The sequence below is a fragment of the Numida meleagris genome, chromosome 2 (assembly GCF_002078875.1).
Source record: "Numida meleagris isolate 19003 breed g44 Domestic line chromosome 2, NumMel1.0, whole genome shotgun sequence".
In the NCBI taxonomy this organism is placed as follows: Eukaryota; Metazoa; Chordata; class Aves; order Galliformes; family Numididae; genus Numida; species Numida meleagris.
In genome coordinates this window covers 35712274-35727865 of record NC_034410.1, presented here as the reverse complement: position 1 = coordinate 35727865, position 15592 = coordinate 35712274, and the positions used below count along the sequence as shown (strand labels likewise).

The 15592-nt window shown below is 37.3% G+C and overlaps 1 protein-coding gene across 1 annotated transcript in view; it reads left to right on the top strand.

Annotated features, from left to right (window-relative positions):
• Nucleotides 1123–15592, top strand: part of EFHB (EF-hand domain family member B) — an 18712-nt gene continuing 4242 nt past the window's right edge. The window contains exons 1-11 of the mRNA XM_021388909.1: nucleotides 1123–1396; nucleotides 1621–1683; nucleotides 2613–2756; nucleotides 4560–4740; nucleotides 5244–5354; nucleotides 7131–7260; nucleotides 7634–7717; nucleotides 9416–9483; nucleotides 10481–10635; nucleotides 11438–11645; nucleotides 13924–14127. Coding sequence (XP_021244584.1) covers nucleotides 1247–1396; nucleotides 1621–1683; nucleotides 2613–2756; nucleotides 4560–4740; nucleotides 5244–5354; nucleotides 7131–7260; nucleotides 7634–7717; nucleotides 9416–9483; nucleotides 10481–10635; nucleotides 11438–11645; nucleotides 13924–14127 — 1498 coding nt within the window. The 5' untranslated portion in view covers nucleotides 1123–1246. The remainder of the gene's footprint in view (nucleotides 1397–1620; nucleotides 1684–2612; nucleotides 2757–4559; nucleotides 4741–5243; nucleotides 5355–7130; nucleotides 7261–7633; nucleotides 7718–9415; nucleotides 9484–10480; nucleotides 10636–11437; nucleotides 11646–13923; nucleotides 14128–15592) is intronic.

The window sequence follows — 15592 nt, the reverse complement described above, 5'->3', positions numbered from 1 at the left end:
TTTTTCCACCTTTAATGCAACCCTCTCCAGCAAAGCTGAAGGGATTCTTTCAGTTAGAAAGTGTGGCCACCTGCTGGGGAAAAACACTGTAAAATAAAATAAATCAGAGGTAGCAATGTACAAAGCGGTAAAACCTTGAGTACAAGCTAAGTAGAACTACAAACACACAAAACAATAAACGTTTAAGTCCTGGTTTCAGCTTTTTTCTATATGCTCATTTTACTGTATAGTTTTTGTGATATTATGCTTTGTTCTTTCCCTGAATAAGTTGTTCCGTCTTTTGCTGACAGCTTTATCCTCGCCCAGTTGCTCCTTTTGATCAGATAAAATTCATCCCTCATTTCTAACACTTGCAGGTTTATTCAAATCACAATTTGACCTTTACTAGATGGAAGTTGTATCTGACAGAGGAACAGGTTGCACATTAAGGCATAACTTCATCTTTTTTTTTTTTTTAATTTAATGAATTACAGGAAATCATTATATAATTTGGCAGGAACACTTTAAACTTAAAATTTGCAACAAAAATGTTTGAAGAAAGTATAAGCGAACCAAACATTTTAAGAATTTTCTGAAGTTTATTTGCCAAGTGGTCATATCTGTTCTACATTACAGGCTCTGTACAGTCATTCTTACAGTAAAGAAACATACCTACTCTTGAAAGAGGACACCAGCAATGGCCACAGCTAAATTAGGGCTGAAGAGAACATATGTTACTTGGAGAAGATTAGGCTGTGTTCTCACATTCTCACATATCACACCATGGACGTGCATCGCTGGATAGGTAGCCAGGCATCCAGGCAGGCTGTTCACCCCAGAGGAGGCATAGCCAGCCTCTGATCTGCCCTTTGTAGGACAGGCTCCTTAGAGCTCAGCATTCATTTAAAATCTTTATCAAACAAATGTTAGAGCTGTGACTAAAATGGCAACAGCTGGTAATGTTTGTTAATTAATTACAGGTAAGGTCTGTACGTTTACCTAAAATTGGTTTTGCCATTATAGGGGGATAGAGAATGGAACAGGATGCTACTAAATATAGATGTTTTACTGGGTACTAAGTGTTGCCTGAGAGGAAAACAGCCTTTCTGGAAGCAGAGGAGCTTTTAAACAGCAGTGAAACTTGATCTGCCTTACCTAAGATGCCTTTCTGAAATAATCTGTATCTGTTTCCACAGGGCAAGTTTGATACTTGTATTAGCCTTCCCCGGAGGGGCTGGGGCTAGGAGGCCCTCTGCAGGTGCTGGCCATGGGAGAGGTGTGGCACAAGCTGGTGGTGCCACCCAGGGCACGACCGTTACCAGGCCAGTGGGTAAACCGCCCCGCTTGCGCCATGGCGGGCCCACCGCGGCCTGTCTACCAGGGGAGTTTCACAGACAGATTTCCCCACATCTCCGCTGTGAGTGCTGCCTGCCTGCCTTATTAAGGTCATAGTCTGTCCGTGGGGCTGGAGCAGGGGCAGCTGGTGGGGCCAGTGGGCTCCTCTCACTGCAGTCCTGCCTCACCTCCAAAATAAAGTGAGGGGCTCCTTTTTAACAGAGTGGGGACAATTAGCCAGCATCTTGTAGGAGATGTTGGAGTGTTTGGCTTGGTTACACCTTGTTTTTCGGTTGTGTTGCTTAGGCTGGGAAGTTGTTTCCAACTGGTGATACAGCTGCACGTTGCCTCACTGAAGCTTTACCCAGGGTGAGTATGCTTTTGAGATGGTCGCTTTTAAGCTTCTGTATAACTTCATGTTAGTGACTATGCTCTCAGCCAGGCCCTAAATCTGTTACTTTTCCTACCTTACGATGTTTTTTAAAATAAAGAACATCAGTGAAACCACGGTCTTATTTTTATGGAGCCATTGTCTTTAGAAACTACTGATTTCATATATATATATATTTTCTGTTAGTACCGATTGTTTCAAGGGATCACAGAAAATAGCTGGCAGGAATGTAAAAGTTTCCAATTTCTTTTTTTTTCTGTCTGCATGTTTTACAAAATTCATCATACTCTCTTAAGTAGGATTAAAGAGGATTGTTTTACACAGTTTTTCTCTGTTGATACAAATACAGTGATTATTTTGTGGAGTTCTGGCTTCTGATGGAGGACTTTCTCCTTCATCAAGGATGCCCTGTTAGAGTTGTGTTCCCCATACTCCCTTCTCAATCTCCCTGAAGAGTTAGAGACTGCATCCCTTCACTGACAGCTCCCACTTTAAATGAGTGCATAAAAAAAACCACAACAAGACAATGGTTGAAGTAATTTCTGAAATTGCTTATTTGATGGGGGAATTGTTGTAGATTAAGTTAAACATTTCTTAAGTTGGTAAATGTAACATATGTAAGGAAGCTCTTATCCATTTTAAAGCCTAAGCCAGAAAGGTGAAGCTTAGATACTCTCTCCTGACTTCTGTTGGTGATTTGATTAAATTTTGACTGGGTTGTGTTGACTTTTTGTTCAGAATATCAGCATCTGCAGCAATGCAGGCGTGTGTTATAGTCCTAAAACATCTTTCTATTTTGCTCTTACATGTGTGGAATCACACTGAATTGGTTGCAGTACATTTTCTTTTTGTTATTGTATTATGGATATCTTCTGTAAAATAGTTATTTTCTTTGCCTTAAATATAGCCTGTTACTCCAGCTATTGTGAAAAAGTTTCGAAATACGACAAATCCAGCTCCTGGTGCTAAAAGAATATTCTACAGCAGAGCAGATGATCCTGACATTGCAGCTCACTTGACACACGGCATAACATCAGGTTCTTCAGTTGCTGTAAGAGTGTGACTTCTTTGCTTTTGTTTGAGAATGAACTGCTTAAGAATATACTTAATAAATGCAACTGATTCCTTCATGGTTGGAGATAACATCATAGCTGAGTGATTTCATTGAGCATTTCACTGCTGTTTGGATTGTCTGAATGCTGATGTCTGTTTGTAGGATTTAGTTAGCTTGATTGAAATAGGGAAACAGTTGAACTTCACTGACTTTTATCAAATACCTTTTTTAATGAGTAATGAATTATTCATTGCATTTCAACATTTAACTGTCTTCTGCTCACAAATATTACTGCCTTCCTCTTTTCTAAATACACACACAAAACTTGTTGAGCTCTTAGCAAGAGGACCATTATCAGAGAACGTTCAGCAAATTTTTATGTCTTCTTTCCTACTTTTGAGTTGTAAATGATTTTGTTAGCTAAAAAGTGCTATTTTGGACATGTCAGTCTATTTAGTGTGTATTATTCAGAAATTATTTTTGTAAGATGTAATCGAACAACTGAAGAGCTCTTCGTAATTTTATCAGATAATATTCAAATTTCTGAAAGTAGCAGTTTGTTAGTAAATAACCCTTGCTGGTGTGTCTTGTCAGCAGGGCTTGTAAATTAACAGTTTTCAATTTAACAAATGAAGAAGCTTAGGCAAAAATAGTTCAGGTCACCTTATAGGCTCAGTCTCCAGGTTGCAAAACCTAAGACCTGGTATTTGAGGATACTGAGTAGGACATTCATTAGGTATATCCAATATGAAAAAAAAAAAAATTAGATTCTTACTGTACCACCTTAGAAGTTTTACATTGAATAGATTGACTCGTTTCGTCTGTATTATCTGTGGAAGACTGTTTTACTTTGCATTATTAATTAAATGTTGAGTGGAGGAAGAGTTGGAGTCAGTGAGTTAATTCTAAGCATGGATTTGGCGTATTATATCTACTACTGCTTTTTTCTTCCTCCTGTCCAATATATATTTATATAACATTTACCAAATATTTAATAATAAACCCTCTATAAGGTCCCACTTATTTTGATGGGCAGACTGAAAAATTGAATGATTTGAGAGATCAAAGTACTCTGTTTTGACATTTTTTGAACCTTTTTACTTTATTGAGATTTTATTTTTCTCCCTGTGTTGACCTAAGCTTACAAATAATTTCTGTTGACCCACGCCTACTGGGAAGACACTTTGTCCAACTTAGTGCTAAGCTTTGAGAAACCCTCCTGAAGTCCTTTCTGTTGGTATTTTCTTTTGGATTGCAATATCAGTCTATATATTACAAATTCTGCAGAGGCAGAATTGGGAGTAGATGTTTAGAGAACAGGCTTAACCACTAGACAACAGATGTCTTTCCTCACAAGCACTAGGAGACTTTGTTCAAAACGTGTTATAGCTATATCATTTTCACACTTCTGTTTGGTCATATTGTAATTTGACAATGGTTTCTAATGTACATTAAGAGCAGAAAAATTGCAGTCTGAAATTTTGTTTATCAGCAAGTGAAAAAGCTTGTATAAAATTAAAAAGTTCTGTCTTAGAGTCTGTGTTTTATTTTGCTGGAGATTTAGCATAGCATTGAATATTAATTAATATTATATATTAATGATAATTAATATAATCTAACAGTACAGTTCTGTATTACAACTTGTTAGATAGAATTATGAGTCTAATAATCTAAGATGTCATTAGAACACTTGCTATCAATCTCCTGTTTTTGTGGATGTGAGGGTGTAGCCATACTGATGTGTGAATGATTAAAATTTGCTTGTTTTTTTGCCTCTTGTGTTGTTTGTGACATCTTTAGGTAGTTTCCTTGGTAAATCCACTTCCTAAAACTGATTTTCAACAAAAAATACAAGACAGAAAAGAAGCAATCTACTTTAGTAATCGTGAAGCACCATTGGGCAGATCACATGATCAATCTGCTATGTTACCTCAGGGCTTGGATATAACTAATACCACATTTGGAACAAAAATTATCCAAGGTAGGAAAAAGTAATGCTAAAACATACTTCTTGTAAATACAAGATAATCTGCAATTCAATATTTAGCATTAATTGTATGCTTCCAACAATTCTGGTTTAACAGAAAAGTCATTATAAGAGATATTGAAATGCATAAAAATGTACTCATATTTTTCAGTTGTGATGAACATCACATCTGAGAACATTTTGTAACTAGTAGGACTTTTTGCTATGTATAATATATTACCTTGATCTGTCCATCTTTCCTCCATAGATGTGAGCAGACCACATATGTGTTGACCATGTAGTCCCTTTGCAACAGATATGTTCATCTCAGTTTCTGTGATTCTTGCCCTATGCTCATGCTATCATGTTATAAGATTCCTATTGATTTTATTGATTTTTCTGGAAGTTTGATGAAAAATATCGTATTTCCACAGTATTAGCATCTTCTCCAACAAATACTTTTTCAAATTTGAAAACAAAAAAACAATAAACTCATACATATGTTCTTTATTTTTCAGATAAGTCAGCTGGAGAGCTTATAAATCCTCCAAAAACTTTTGAGGAAGTAGATAAAGAAGCCAGAGAAGGACATGATTTGTATGTTGTGTCATACAATGATTATTATTCCGGTAGGCTTACAATGATTATTTTTCCAGTGTGTTCAAAGGCTAGTAAGAAGCAACATAAGATGGCCAATATAAATGTGTACCTCATTGTGTCTTCAAAACATATCACACATTATTTTTGAGATGCAAGCAATTACTGTTTATTTCTTTTTTAATATAATAGAATATAAATCATTTTTAAAGGTAATGGTGCAAAAAAAAAAAAAAATCAGATATGCAACTGAAAGAATTGTACCCATTTCCAGAATTGTAGGTTCATTGTCAGTGTGTTAGGCAGTATGAGAGCTTAATGAAGGTGCTGAAAGACTCATTTATTTTGGGAGCTATTTGGAACACAGTATCCCCAAGAATGCAGAAACATGTAGATGCTCTGGTTGCTTAGTGACTTTGGCATTATCCTTGCCACTGAGAGCAGTCTCAGGCTCAGAGACATATACTGTGATCCCAGCCCATTCCAGTACTTTTTCTTCTGGTTTCTGTGTTTAATAAGAATCAGTACAAAACTTCAGGTCCTGTAGTCTTCTGATAGGAGCTCAGCATCAAGCTCTGGCTACTACAAAGAATTTCAGCATGCTGTCTGCACTCTGAAAAGCAAATTCCTCAGCCTGAAGCATAGTGCCTGTGAGTCTGTCCCACAGTCTTGGTTTATACTCTTCCAGTGAGCTGTACCTACACTGCTTCAGACTTCAGGGACTATATTTATTTGAAGTGGTCCGTAATAGTTATCGTTTATCTCATAGGTCTACACAGGAACACACTGACAAATATGCAGCACATACATTTGTTATGCAACTACTTCTGTTTTTCCCATGTCCATCTTTTCCACTTACACTGTAAAGCTTATGTTGCTGGTCTATAAAATTGGCATTACAATAAAGTTGCCTGTTGTGCTAGTACCAATAATTTAGTAGGTGTTGGCCCAGAATGTAAGAAACCGTGAAACAGGTATTTCAGTTGTAATAATGAATGATTTCATATGGAGGCTGTTTTGGAGAAGTGAAGTTATAGTACTACGGTCTCTCACTGAGAAATTCTGCTCTTGCAGAATATGGCACTGTTGCTATAAATTGGCCAAACAGGTATTTTTATTTCCTCTTCTCCACAACTTTATTCGGTGTTTTAGTGGAATTATCTGTTTCTGCCTCCTTTACAACTTCTATCCACAAGACCATGGAGAAATCAAGACAAGAGCAGACAAACTGAGTAGCAGGAACATAAACTGTCTTTATGTACAAGGGGAAAAAAATCAACTATATGCTCCAGTTTTGAACAAAACATAGAAGTTCCATGCAGTATAGGAAGAATATATCTGAAAGTGCAGCAGGTCAAAATATTTTTTCCTCTTAGTATTAACTTTTAACAAATAACACTTTGAATGATATTTGTTTCTGCTTACATACAGACATTATAAAGTGGTTTTGTTTGCACGATTAGGCAACCTAGTATTTTTTCATTAATTCTGTTGGGATTTTCTTTAGCCTTTATTTGGACATAAAAAGCATAGTGGACATCCAGCTATTTTATAATCAAGTAGTTTTTGTGGCTTTTTTGTTGCCTTTTGTCTTCTGTTTTGATAGTGAGATTAATCCTAAATACTTAAGTATTGTGTGAGTTACACAAATGTCATGTCTTTTATTGAAAATGATAAAGAGATATTTACTTTTGTTTCTTTACTATTTTATCTAATGAATGAGTATACTTTTTTTTTTTTGTATATCTCTCCTGATGAAGTGTTTTAAACAAGTTGAAATGCTTTTTTTTTTTTCCTTTCTTCAATAGGGGAAGCAATAAATAGGAAGTATGACTCACCGAACTTTAATAAGTCTAATGTGTATGGAATAGAAACCCCTCACTTTGAAGATGGACGAAATGTATCCAAATCCTTAAATTGGCTCTATGATTGGCAATTGTACGTAGCAATGAGTTAAGTAGTTAATTAGCAGTATGAGTTTTAAAAAGGTCTTCATATTGAATATAATTTTATATCTTGCTATCCTATCGTTCAGTTTGTTAGATATGATGAACTGAATAGAAAATGCAAGGAGTAATTTTCAAAATAATTTATTCAAGTCAGTTCTGCTATAGTATGAAAGCACAAAACTTGGCATTTCTTAGTGTTACATGAAGATGGCTTTGATTTGTGAAATATAAGAATTTTCAGTTGTTAAATTTTATTTCCCTTGCAAAAAGGTGCTGTTTCATTTTAGCATATATACTTTTTAATATTATTGAGCGGTTGTAGAATATTGTTAAGCAACTGAGAATTTTCTCAAAATTCATAGGAAAAGAGCAGCAAAAACTGTATCGAAAAGAATGGATGATTTCAAGGAAAAATTTCAGCCTCAGATTGGAAAAGTCCTTGATCCGTAAGTAAGCAAAGATAGCTTCCAGGAACAAAATTTATACACATTTGTGAAGCCCCTAATATCTTTTTCTGTCTTAGATAAGCAATATAACTGTATTCAAAGCTTCTGCTGTGGTGCTCAATTACAAGAAGGGACTCTGCCTGCCCTAGTCAGTGTGAAAGTTAGTAATGAAGGCTGCGTTGTGGCTATATCATGAACTTAAGTGTTTATTTATTTAGCCTTTTGCTTTTAGGAAGATTTGAAAGGACTAAAATGTCTCATGTATTGTTTGGAAACAACCATTTTGCTTACTCTAACACTGGATTTGTTGATCTATTTGAGGCCATCTGTATTCGCTTGGAAAAGGACATGAAACTAAACTGTAATATAATCTAGCAGCATGTACTTAATCATATTGTTACAGTGCTTCATGAATCTTGGGTGATCTGCAACAACTTTTTAAGTTCCCAAAACAGTGCTTATAGTGAACTGCGGTAGTCTTAAGGCATGGCGTGGTCAGGATCCAGCTGTGCTACTAAACTGGGGTTGCTGAATACAAAGATTGTTTTTGCAGATGCTTGATATTTCTTTATAACTATGTGGGGACCCAGAACATTATTGACTTCGGTACCAAATTTAATTTTGCATTCAAAATCACAGGCTTAAAGTGACTCTGAAGGATTATGCTGATAGTACATAGTGGGAGTGAGCATGTTTCCCTTTTTGTAGGGAGAGCCGGTTTATGCTTTGTCCTTTCTGTTCTTACTGTGAAAGAGACTTAGATTGTGAGCAGTATGAGGCAGTGTGATCAGTCAGGGAATACAGGTTGCAGTGCAAGCTCAAATCCAGCGCTAATACTACAAGAAAGGTATAACCTAATGACATTTCATTTTGTGAATTTTACACCATCTCAAAGACACGTGTAGTATGAAAAGGAGAAAAATGCTCATAGTAGTACAGTAGTATTTAGATTACCATTCTTCCATCTCTGTGGTTATGTGTTTCAGTTTTTTTTGTTAGTTTTTTTTTTTTCCAAAAGTAAGCACTACTTCTCTTTTCAATTTTGATGGAGACTTCTAATTCATGTAACAAAGTTTTAATTATTAAACATAAGGATAGAATGAACATTGCATCTTTTGCAAATTAAGAAATAAGTTCTTACAGTCATCAACATCATCTTAATTTTCTATTAAAAATGGGATCAGGTTTTCTAGATGCATATTTGCTTGGTTGCAATACTTTGTAGAAAACATTACACGAGAAAAAGCAAATGTAATTAGATCTTTCCACTGTTGGCAAAAGTAGTTTGTTTTGGAGCCACTTTTTCAGATTGAGATCTGTTTTGTCCTAAACATTATTAATATCTGCCAGGTATGCTGTAAAATCTTTTCTCACTCTTTCATTTCTATCATCTTTATAGAAAAAAACAATTTACGTTAACATTGGGATGCTTTTTCCTATTACCTTTCCAAACACACACAATTATTAATGTTTATGTTTTGTTCTGTTTAGCAGTGAATTTTCTAAATGTTTATAATGGGATGCTTTTCTGCAGTTATTACTTTAAAGTAGAGTACTAATGAAAAAAGTTCAAGTTAACTGTGTATGTAGTTCCTAATTATATAACAGGTGAGCATGCTTCTTTAATAATAGCTTACAGTTTATTTTAGCCATTGATAAACTATTTGACAAATAACAAAGAAATGTGCAAATTGACAGTATAGCAGAAACAATGAATGTTCCCGCAGACCATACCTTTGGAATGTTACTCCGTCCAGATGAATGTGGTAAGTCTTGCAGTGGCAGAATAAAATCTTACCTTGTTGATGAAACTATGTTGAAGAAATTACCGTTAGTTGTATAGTATATAATTTTCATAAAATCCTAAGGGTAACACTAAAGTTTTGGAAGGGCAATTTGAGAAGAAATGAAGAAACTTTTTGTTATTATTATTTTTTAATTAGTATTTTTTTAAGCTTTTGTATCTGAAGCAGGAAGAGAAGAGCGTGAGAAACTCATATTGACATCTAAGTGACAAACTAAAAGTGGGTATTTGCATCAATTATGTGTCTTTCCTCACAGTGATTTTTCAGTACGTTTTCACAAGAGTAAAAATAACAAGCAATAAATGAGGAAAAATAGGAATCTATAGAAGTTGATAGAGAGAAAGAAAACAGAATGAGGAAAAAAAATCATTAATTTTCAGTGTGGCAAAATTTTGAAAGCTGCTCAATTCAAATAACGATTGTTGGAATTTTTGATATTTTAGTATAATTATTAATGACTTGGAAATTGCAGCAAAGGAAATTGCTGCAAGTAGTTAAGCAAAAAAAAATTAAGTAGTTGAAATTTATAAAGTCATTATTTATTTACTTTAGTCAAGACCAGAGAACGTTGTTTAAATTCTGCATAAGCCTGTGTACCTGCTTTACTATGTTGGGTAATAAGTGAAATATGTTGTTTGCATACGTATGTTTGCCTTACAAGGAACTTCAGAAGGAACTGAACAAACAAAAAAAGGCAGAATGACAGCAAAAATTAATTCTTAACATACAGAAAATAGGGCATGTACATTCCCGATTGAATGGGGTTAGATGAACTACACTTACTTGTTAACTGGACACTGAACGTCTTGCACTCTATGTTGCCTTCAGTGTTGTAGTGGGGACTTGGATGAAAATTGTAGACCAGGGTGTCAGAGTGTTTGAAAATGCTAACGGTGTTTTAAAAAATGTCTATTTTCTGTATATGTACAACTAATTGAGGAAGTGTTTACTTTTATAGGCGTTGGCGATCTTCTTCACTGTAGAGCTCCAAGTGAGTTCCTCCGTGGCAAAGACAGAGAGAGAGCTGTCTTAGCTGCAGTTCGGCAAAGTCTGAAGAAAGTTAACTATGAAAATTTTGACATGTTACTAGAAGCATTCAGGCATTACGATAAGGTTAGTGTTTCGAAAACAACCCAGACCTAAAAAACAAACGAAAACTTCTGGAAAGTTATAGTTGCTGTACTGGCTCTATACATAACGTAAAATCATTGGCACATTCCTTACTCTCTATCAGATCTTCTGTACAGGCCAGATCATATGCTACAGTGATAACTCGGTTCTCCTAAAGAAAACAGTCTTCTAAAAACTAGCTTCTGAAATTGCCACTTACCAGAATAGATACTGCAACAATCTTAACCAACAGTATTTGGAGTGTCCAAGATTACAGCAAACAAGGGAGAAGAGTAAGAAAGAATAACCTTAGCATTTTTTTCTCCTGAAAATTTACTTTTATATCACCTCAGAAGAAAAATAGTTGAAGGAATTTTATTCATATTTTCCTCCAAACTGTAATTCTTTACTGCATTGCCAAGCACCAGAATTTCAGATCTCTTATTTTTTTCTCTCTGGAAAAAAAATATTATTTCCATTTCATATATAACATTAATTGTAGTGTATGCAAAATGATTGATGCCTGACTTCCAAAAGAAATCTTGGTTTTCCTTTGAAATTTGTAATTAGATTGCTAATTTGGCACAATAGATTATCACACTGACTTTTAATCTGAAGTCACTGTATTATTTGAGTAAAAAATTATTCATTATTACTCTTGTATTCAGATTTTGAGTTTCTAATTTACTTGTAGATTTTTTTGTGCTCTTTTGAAATGGTGTCGCTATATATATACATGTATGCACACACATATGTTGGAGTATTTTAATAACAGTTGTTATAACAACTATTTTATTTATAATAGAATGGTGATGGGATGATAGACAAAAACGACCTGAGGAAGTCTTGTTTTCAACTTAATCTGAAACTAGATAGTGAGCTCTTGGATACCTTATTTGACTATTGCGATTTGGATAAAGATGGTCTCATCAATTATCTGGAGTTTGTAAACTTTCTGAACTGGAAAGACAAAATGGCTGTGGAAGAATTTGAAGAAAAAGTAATCACAAAAGGTAGGTGACTTAATGCTGGGAAATTGTGTAGTTGAGCTTGTTACTACAACAGCAAGAATCCTTCTGAAGTAGATTAGGTACTCCATTAGAAGAGTAGGAATTACAGAGTGCATATAGTCCTTTCACGCCAAACAGTGTTGGCTGGTGATAGCAGAGCCTTATACACAAATTACAGAACACTGGAATTGTTTTCATAGGATCATATAATGGTTTAGGTTGGAAGGGACCTTTAAGATCACCTAGTTCCAAACCCCCACTTTATTAGGTGTTTTAGTGGAATTATCTGTTTCTGCCTCCTTTACAACTTCTATCCCCAAGACCATGGAGAAATCAAGACAAGTGCAGACAAACTGAGTAGCAGGAACATAAACCATCTTTATGTACAGGGGGAAAAAAAAATCAACTATATGCTCCAGTTTTGAACAAAACATAAAAGTTCCATTCAACAGTATAGCCAGAGGAAGCCTTTATTAGTAAGCATGCATGGATAATATTTTTTTGAGTTCAAATTGCAATCCTTTTCAAAAAAGGGATTGAAAGCACAGGAAAAAAAATCAACAAGACGATCATAGCATCATAGAATGGTTTGGGTTGGCAGGGACCTTTAACATCATCCAGTTCCAACTGCCCTGCTATAGACAGGGACACTAGGCCAGGTTGCACAAAGCTCCATTCAGCCTGGCCTTAAATGCTTCCAGGGAGGGGGCATTCACAGCCTCACTGGGCAACCTGATCCAGTGTCTCACCACCCTCACAGTAAAGAATTTCTTCCTAAAATCTAGTCTAAAATCTACACTCTTCCAGTTTAGAACCATTTCCCCTCGTCCTGTTGCTACCTGCCCTTCTAAAAAGTTCCTCCCCAGCTTTCCTGTAGGCCCGCTTCAGGTACTAGAAGGCCACTATAAGGTCTCCTCAGAACCTTCTCTTCTCCAGGCTGAAAAGCCCCAGCTCTCTCAGCCTGTCCTTGCAGGGGAGGTGCTCCAGCCCTCTGATCATCTTCGTGGCCCTCCTCTGGACCTGCTCCAACAACTCCATGTCCTTGTGTTGGGAGCTCCAGAACTGGGCATAATACTCCAGGTGGCGTCTCCCAAGAGCAGAGTAGAAGAGCAGGATCACCTCCCTCGACCTGTTGGTCACACTTCTCTTGATGCAACCCTTCTGGGCTGCGAGCACACATTGTCAGCTCACGTTGAATCTCTCATCAACTGATACTCCCAAATCCTTCTCCTCAGGGCTGCTCTCAAGCCATTCTCTGCCCAGCCTATATCTGTGCTTGGGATTGCCCCAACCCAGATGCAGGACGTTGCACTTGGCCTTGTTGAACTTCATGAGGTTGGCATGGACCCTACTCTCAATCCCGTCCAGGTCCCTCTGGATAGCATCCTTTCCCTCTAGCATGTCAATTGCACCACTCAGCTTGGTATTATCTGCCAGCTTGCTGAGGGTGCACTTGATCCCACTGCCTGTGTCGCCTACAAAGATGTAAAATAACACCAGTCCTAACACCAATCCCTGAGGAACGCCACTCGTCACTGATGTCCACTTGGACATTGAACCGCTGACCACAACTCTCTGAGTGTGACCATCCAGTGAATTCCTTATCCAGCAAGTGGTCCATCCATCAAATCCATTTTTCTCCAACCAGGATGTCATGCGGGACAGTGTCAAATGCTTTGCACAAGTCCAGGTAGATGATGTCGGTTGCTCTTCTTTTATCTACTGATGCTGCACCTCCATCATAAAAGGCCACCAAGTTTGTCAGGTGTGACTTGCCCTTGGTGAAGCCATGTTGGTTACCACCAATCACCTCATCTTTATTTACGTTTGCCTTAGTAGGGCCTTCAGGAGGATCTGCTCTGTGATCTTGCCAGGCAGAGGTAAGACTGACTGGCCTGAAGTTCCCTGGATCTTCTTTTTTTTTCCCTTCTTGAAAATGGGAGTTATGTTTTCCCTTTTCCAATCAGTGGGAACTTCACCAGACTGCCATGACCTTTCAAGTATGATGGATAGCTGCTTGGCAACTTCATCCGCCAGTTTCCTCAGAACCCGTGAATGGAGCTCATCAGGTCCCGTGGACTTGTGCACCTTCAGATTTTGTGTTTGAGATTGTCTCATAAATCAGGAGGAAGTAAAAACTTCCTAGGATCTGTTGTATGCAAATTGTTTATCTTATGTTATCTTATGTTATCTACTGTATGAGAAGTTCAAGCAATTTTTAAAAATCTCTTATAATATGCTGATAATAAATCCTGGCTATTCTATAACTTCTTCTTAACAGGGAACAAACTAGATGTTCCTCCTCAGTCTGACACAATGACAGATGATGAGCCACTGTTGAAGCAAGAAGATCTTGTATTAAAAGAAGCAGGAAGCTCAGGAAAGACACCAAAAATGCTTACAAGACCAACAGACAGTGTATTTGCAGACTATCAAACAACTTCTTCCCAGTATAATGCTGTAGTAGGCGGTCTTCCAACAGACCGTAAGTACAATGGACCGTACCTTGCATTTCTAAGCATTATTTAAGGAAAAAATCAGGAGTAAGTTTGAAAAGTATTGCTACAGATAGTGCTGATGTTCAACAGTGAGTTAATTTATCTAATCTATATTTGTTTAGGATTGTGGCTTGGAATTTGTCAGTTTGAATATTTCACATAGATAATCTGTTGAAAATTTTAAATTTAGTCTAGATGTACAAAGCATTTGACGCTGTTACACACAACATCCTTGTCTCTAAATTGACAATTAGGTCAAAGGCTCAGTGTCCAGGTGGAGACCAGTGACAAGCAGTGTTCGTTGGAAAATGGTATTGGGACCGATATTTTTTAAACAGCTTTCTGGTTACGTGGACAGTGGGATTGAGTACTCTCTCAGCAAGTTCGCAGACAGCACCAAACTCCATGGTGCAGTTGCATGCTGGAGGGAAGAAATGCCATCCAGAGAGACCTTGACAGGCTTGAGAAGTGGGCACATGTGAACCTCATGTAGTTAAACAAGGCCAAGTGTGGCATCCTGCACCTGAGTCAGAGCAATTCCAAGTGCAAATATAGACTGGATGATTAATGGACTGAGAGCAGCTCTGAGGGAAAGGACTTCAGGGTGTTAGTGTATGAAAAACTGAACGTGAGCCATCAATGTGCACTTGCAGCCCACAAAACTAACCATATCAGGGGCTGCATCAAAAGAAATGTGACCAACAGGTCTAGGGAGCCAATTCAGTCTCCTCTCCTCTCATGAGGTCCCACATGGAGCACTGTGTTCAGCTCTGGAGACCCCAGCATAAGAACGACATGAAACTGCTAGAACAGATCTAGCACAAATGAGGATGATCGAAAGACTTGAAGATATTTTCTATGAAGATAGGCTGAGAGATTTGGAACAGAAAGCTGTGGGGAGACTTTAAAGTTGTTTTCCAGCATTTAAAAGGGGCCTAGAAGAAATCTGGGGAGAGACTCTGAAGGGAATTAGTGGTGGGACAATGAGTAATGCTTTTAAACTGGAAGAGGATATATTTAGATTAGACATTAGGAAGAAATTCTTCACTACGAGTGTGGTGAGACATTGGAACAGGCTGCCCGGAGAAGCTGTATATGGCCCTTTCCTGTAAGTGTTCAAAGCCAGGTTGGATAGGGCTTTGGGCATCCTGATCAAGAGGAAGGTATACCTGTCCATGACAGTGGAGTTGAAACTAAGTGATCTTTACGGTCCTTTTCAACTCAAATCATTCTGTGTTTTTGAGAAAGTAAGGTTGTAATTGAGGGAAGATGTTTACGGGCGTTCAGCCCGGTTCCGTGACGAAGGGGACGGGGAATCCACGGGTCCACGCCCCGGGAAAAGGGAAAAGGGGAAAAGGGTAAGGAGATGGCCCTGAGAGCAAAGAACAGCGGCAACAATCTGAGGAGAAACAAACTAATTTACTAAATAAAATATCAGAATGCAAAACAACA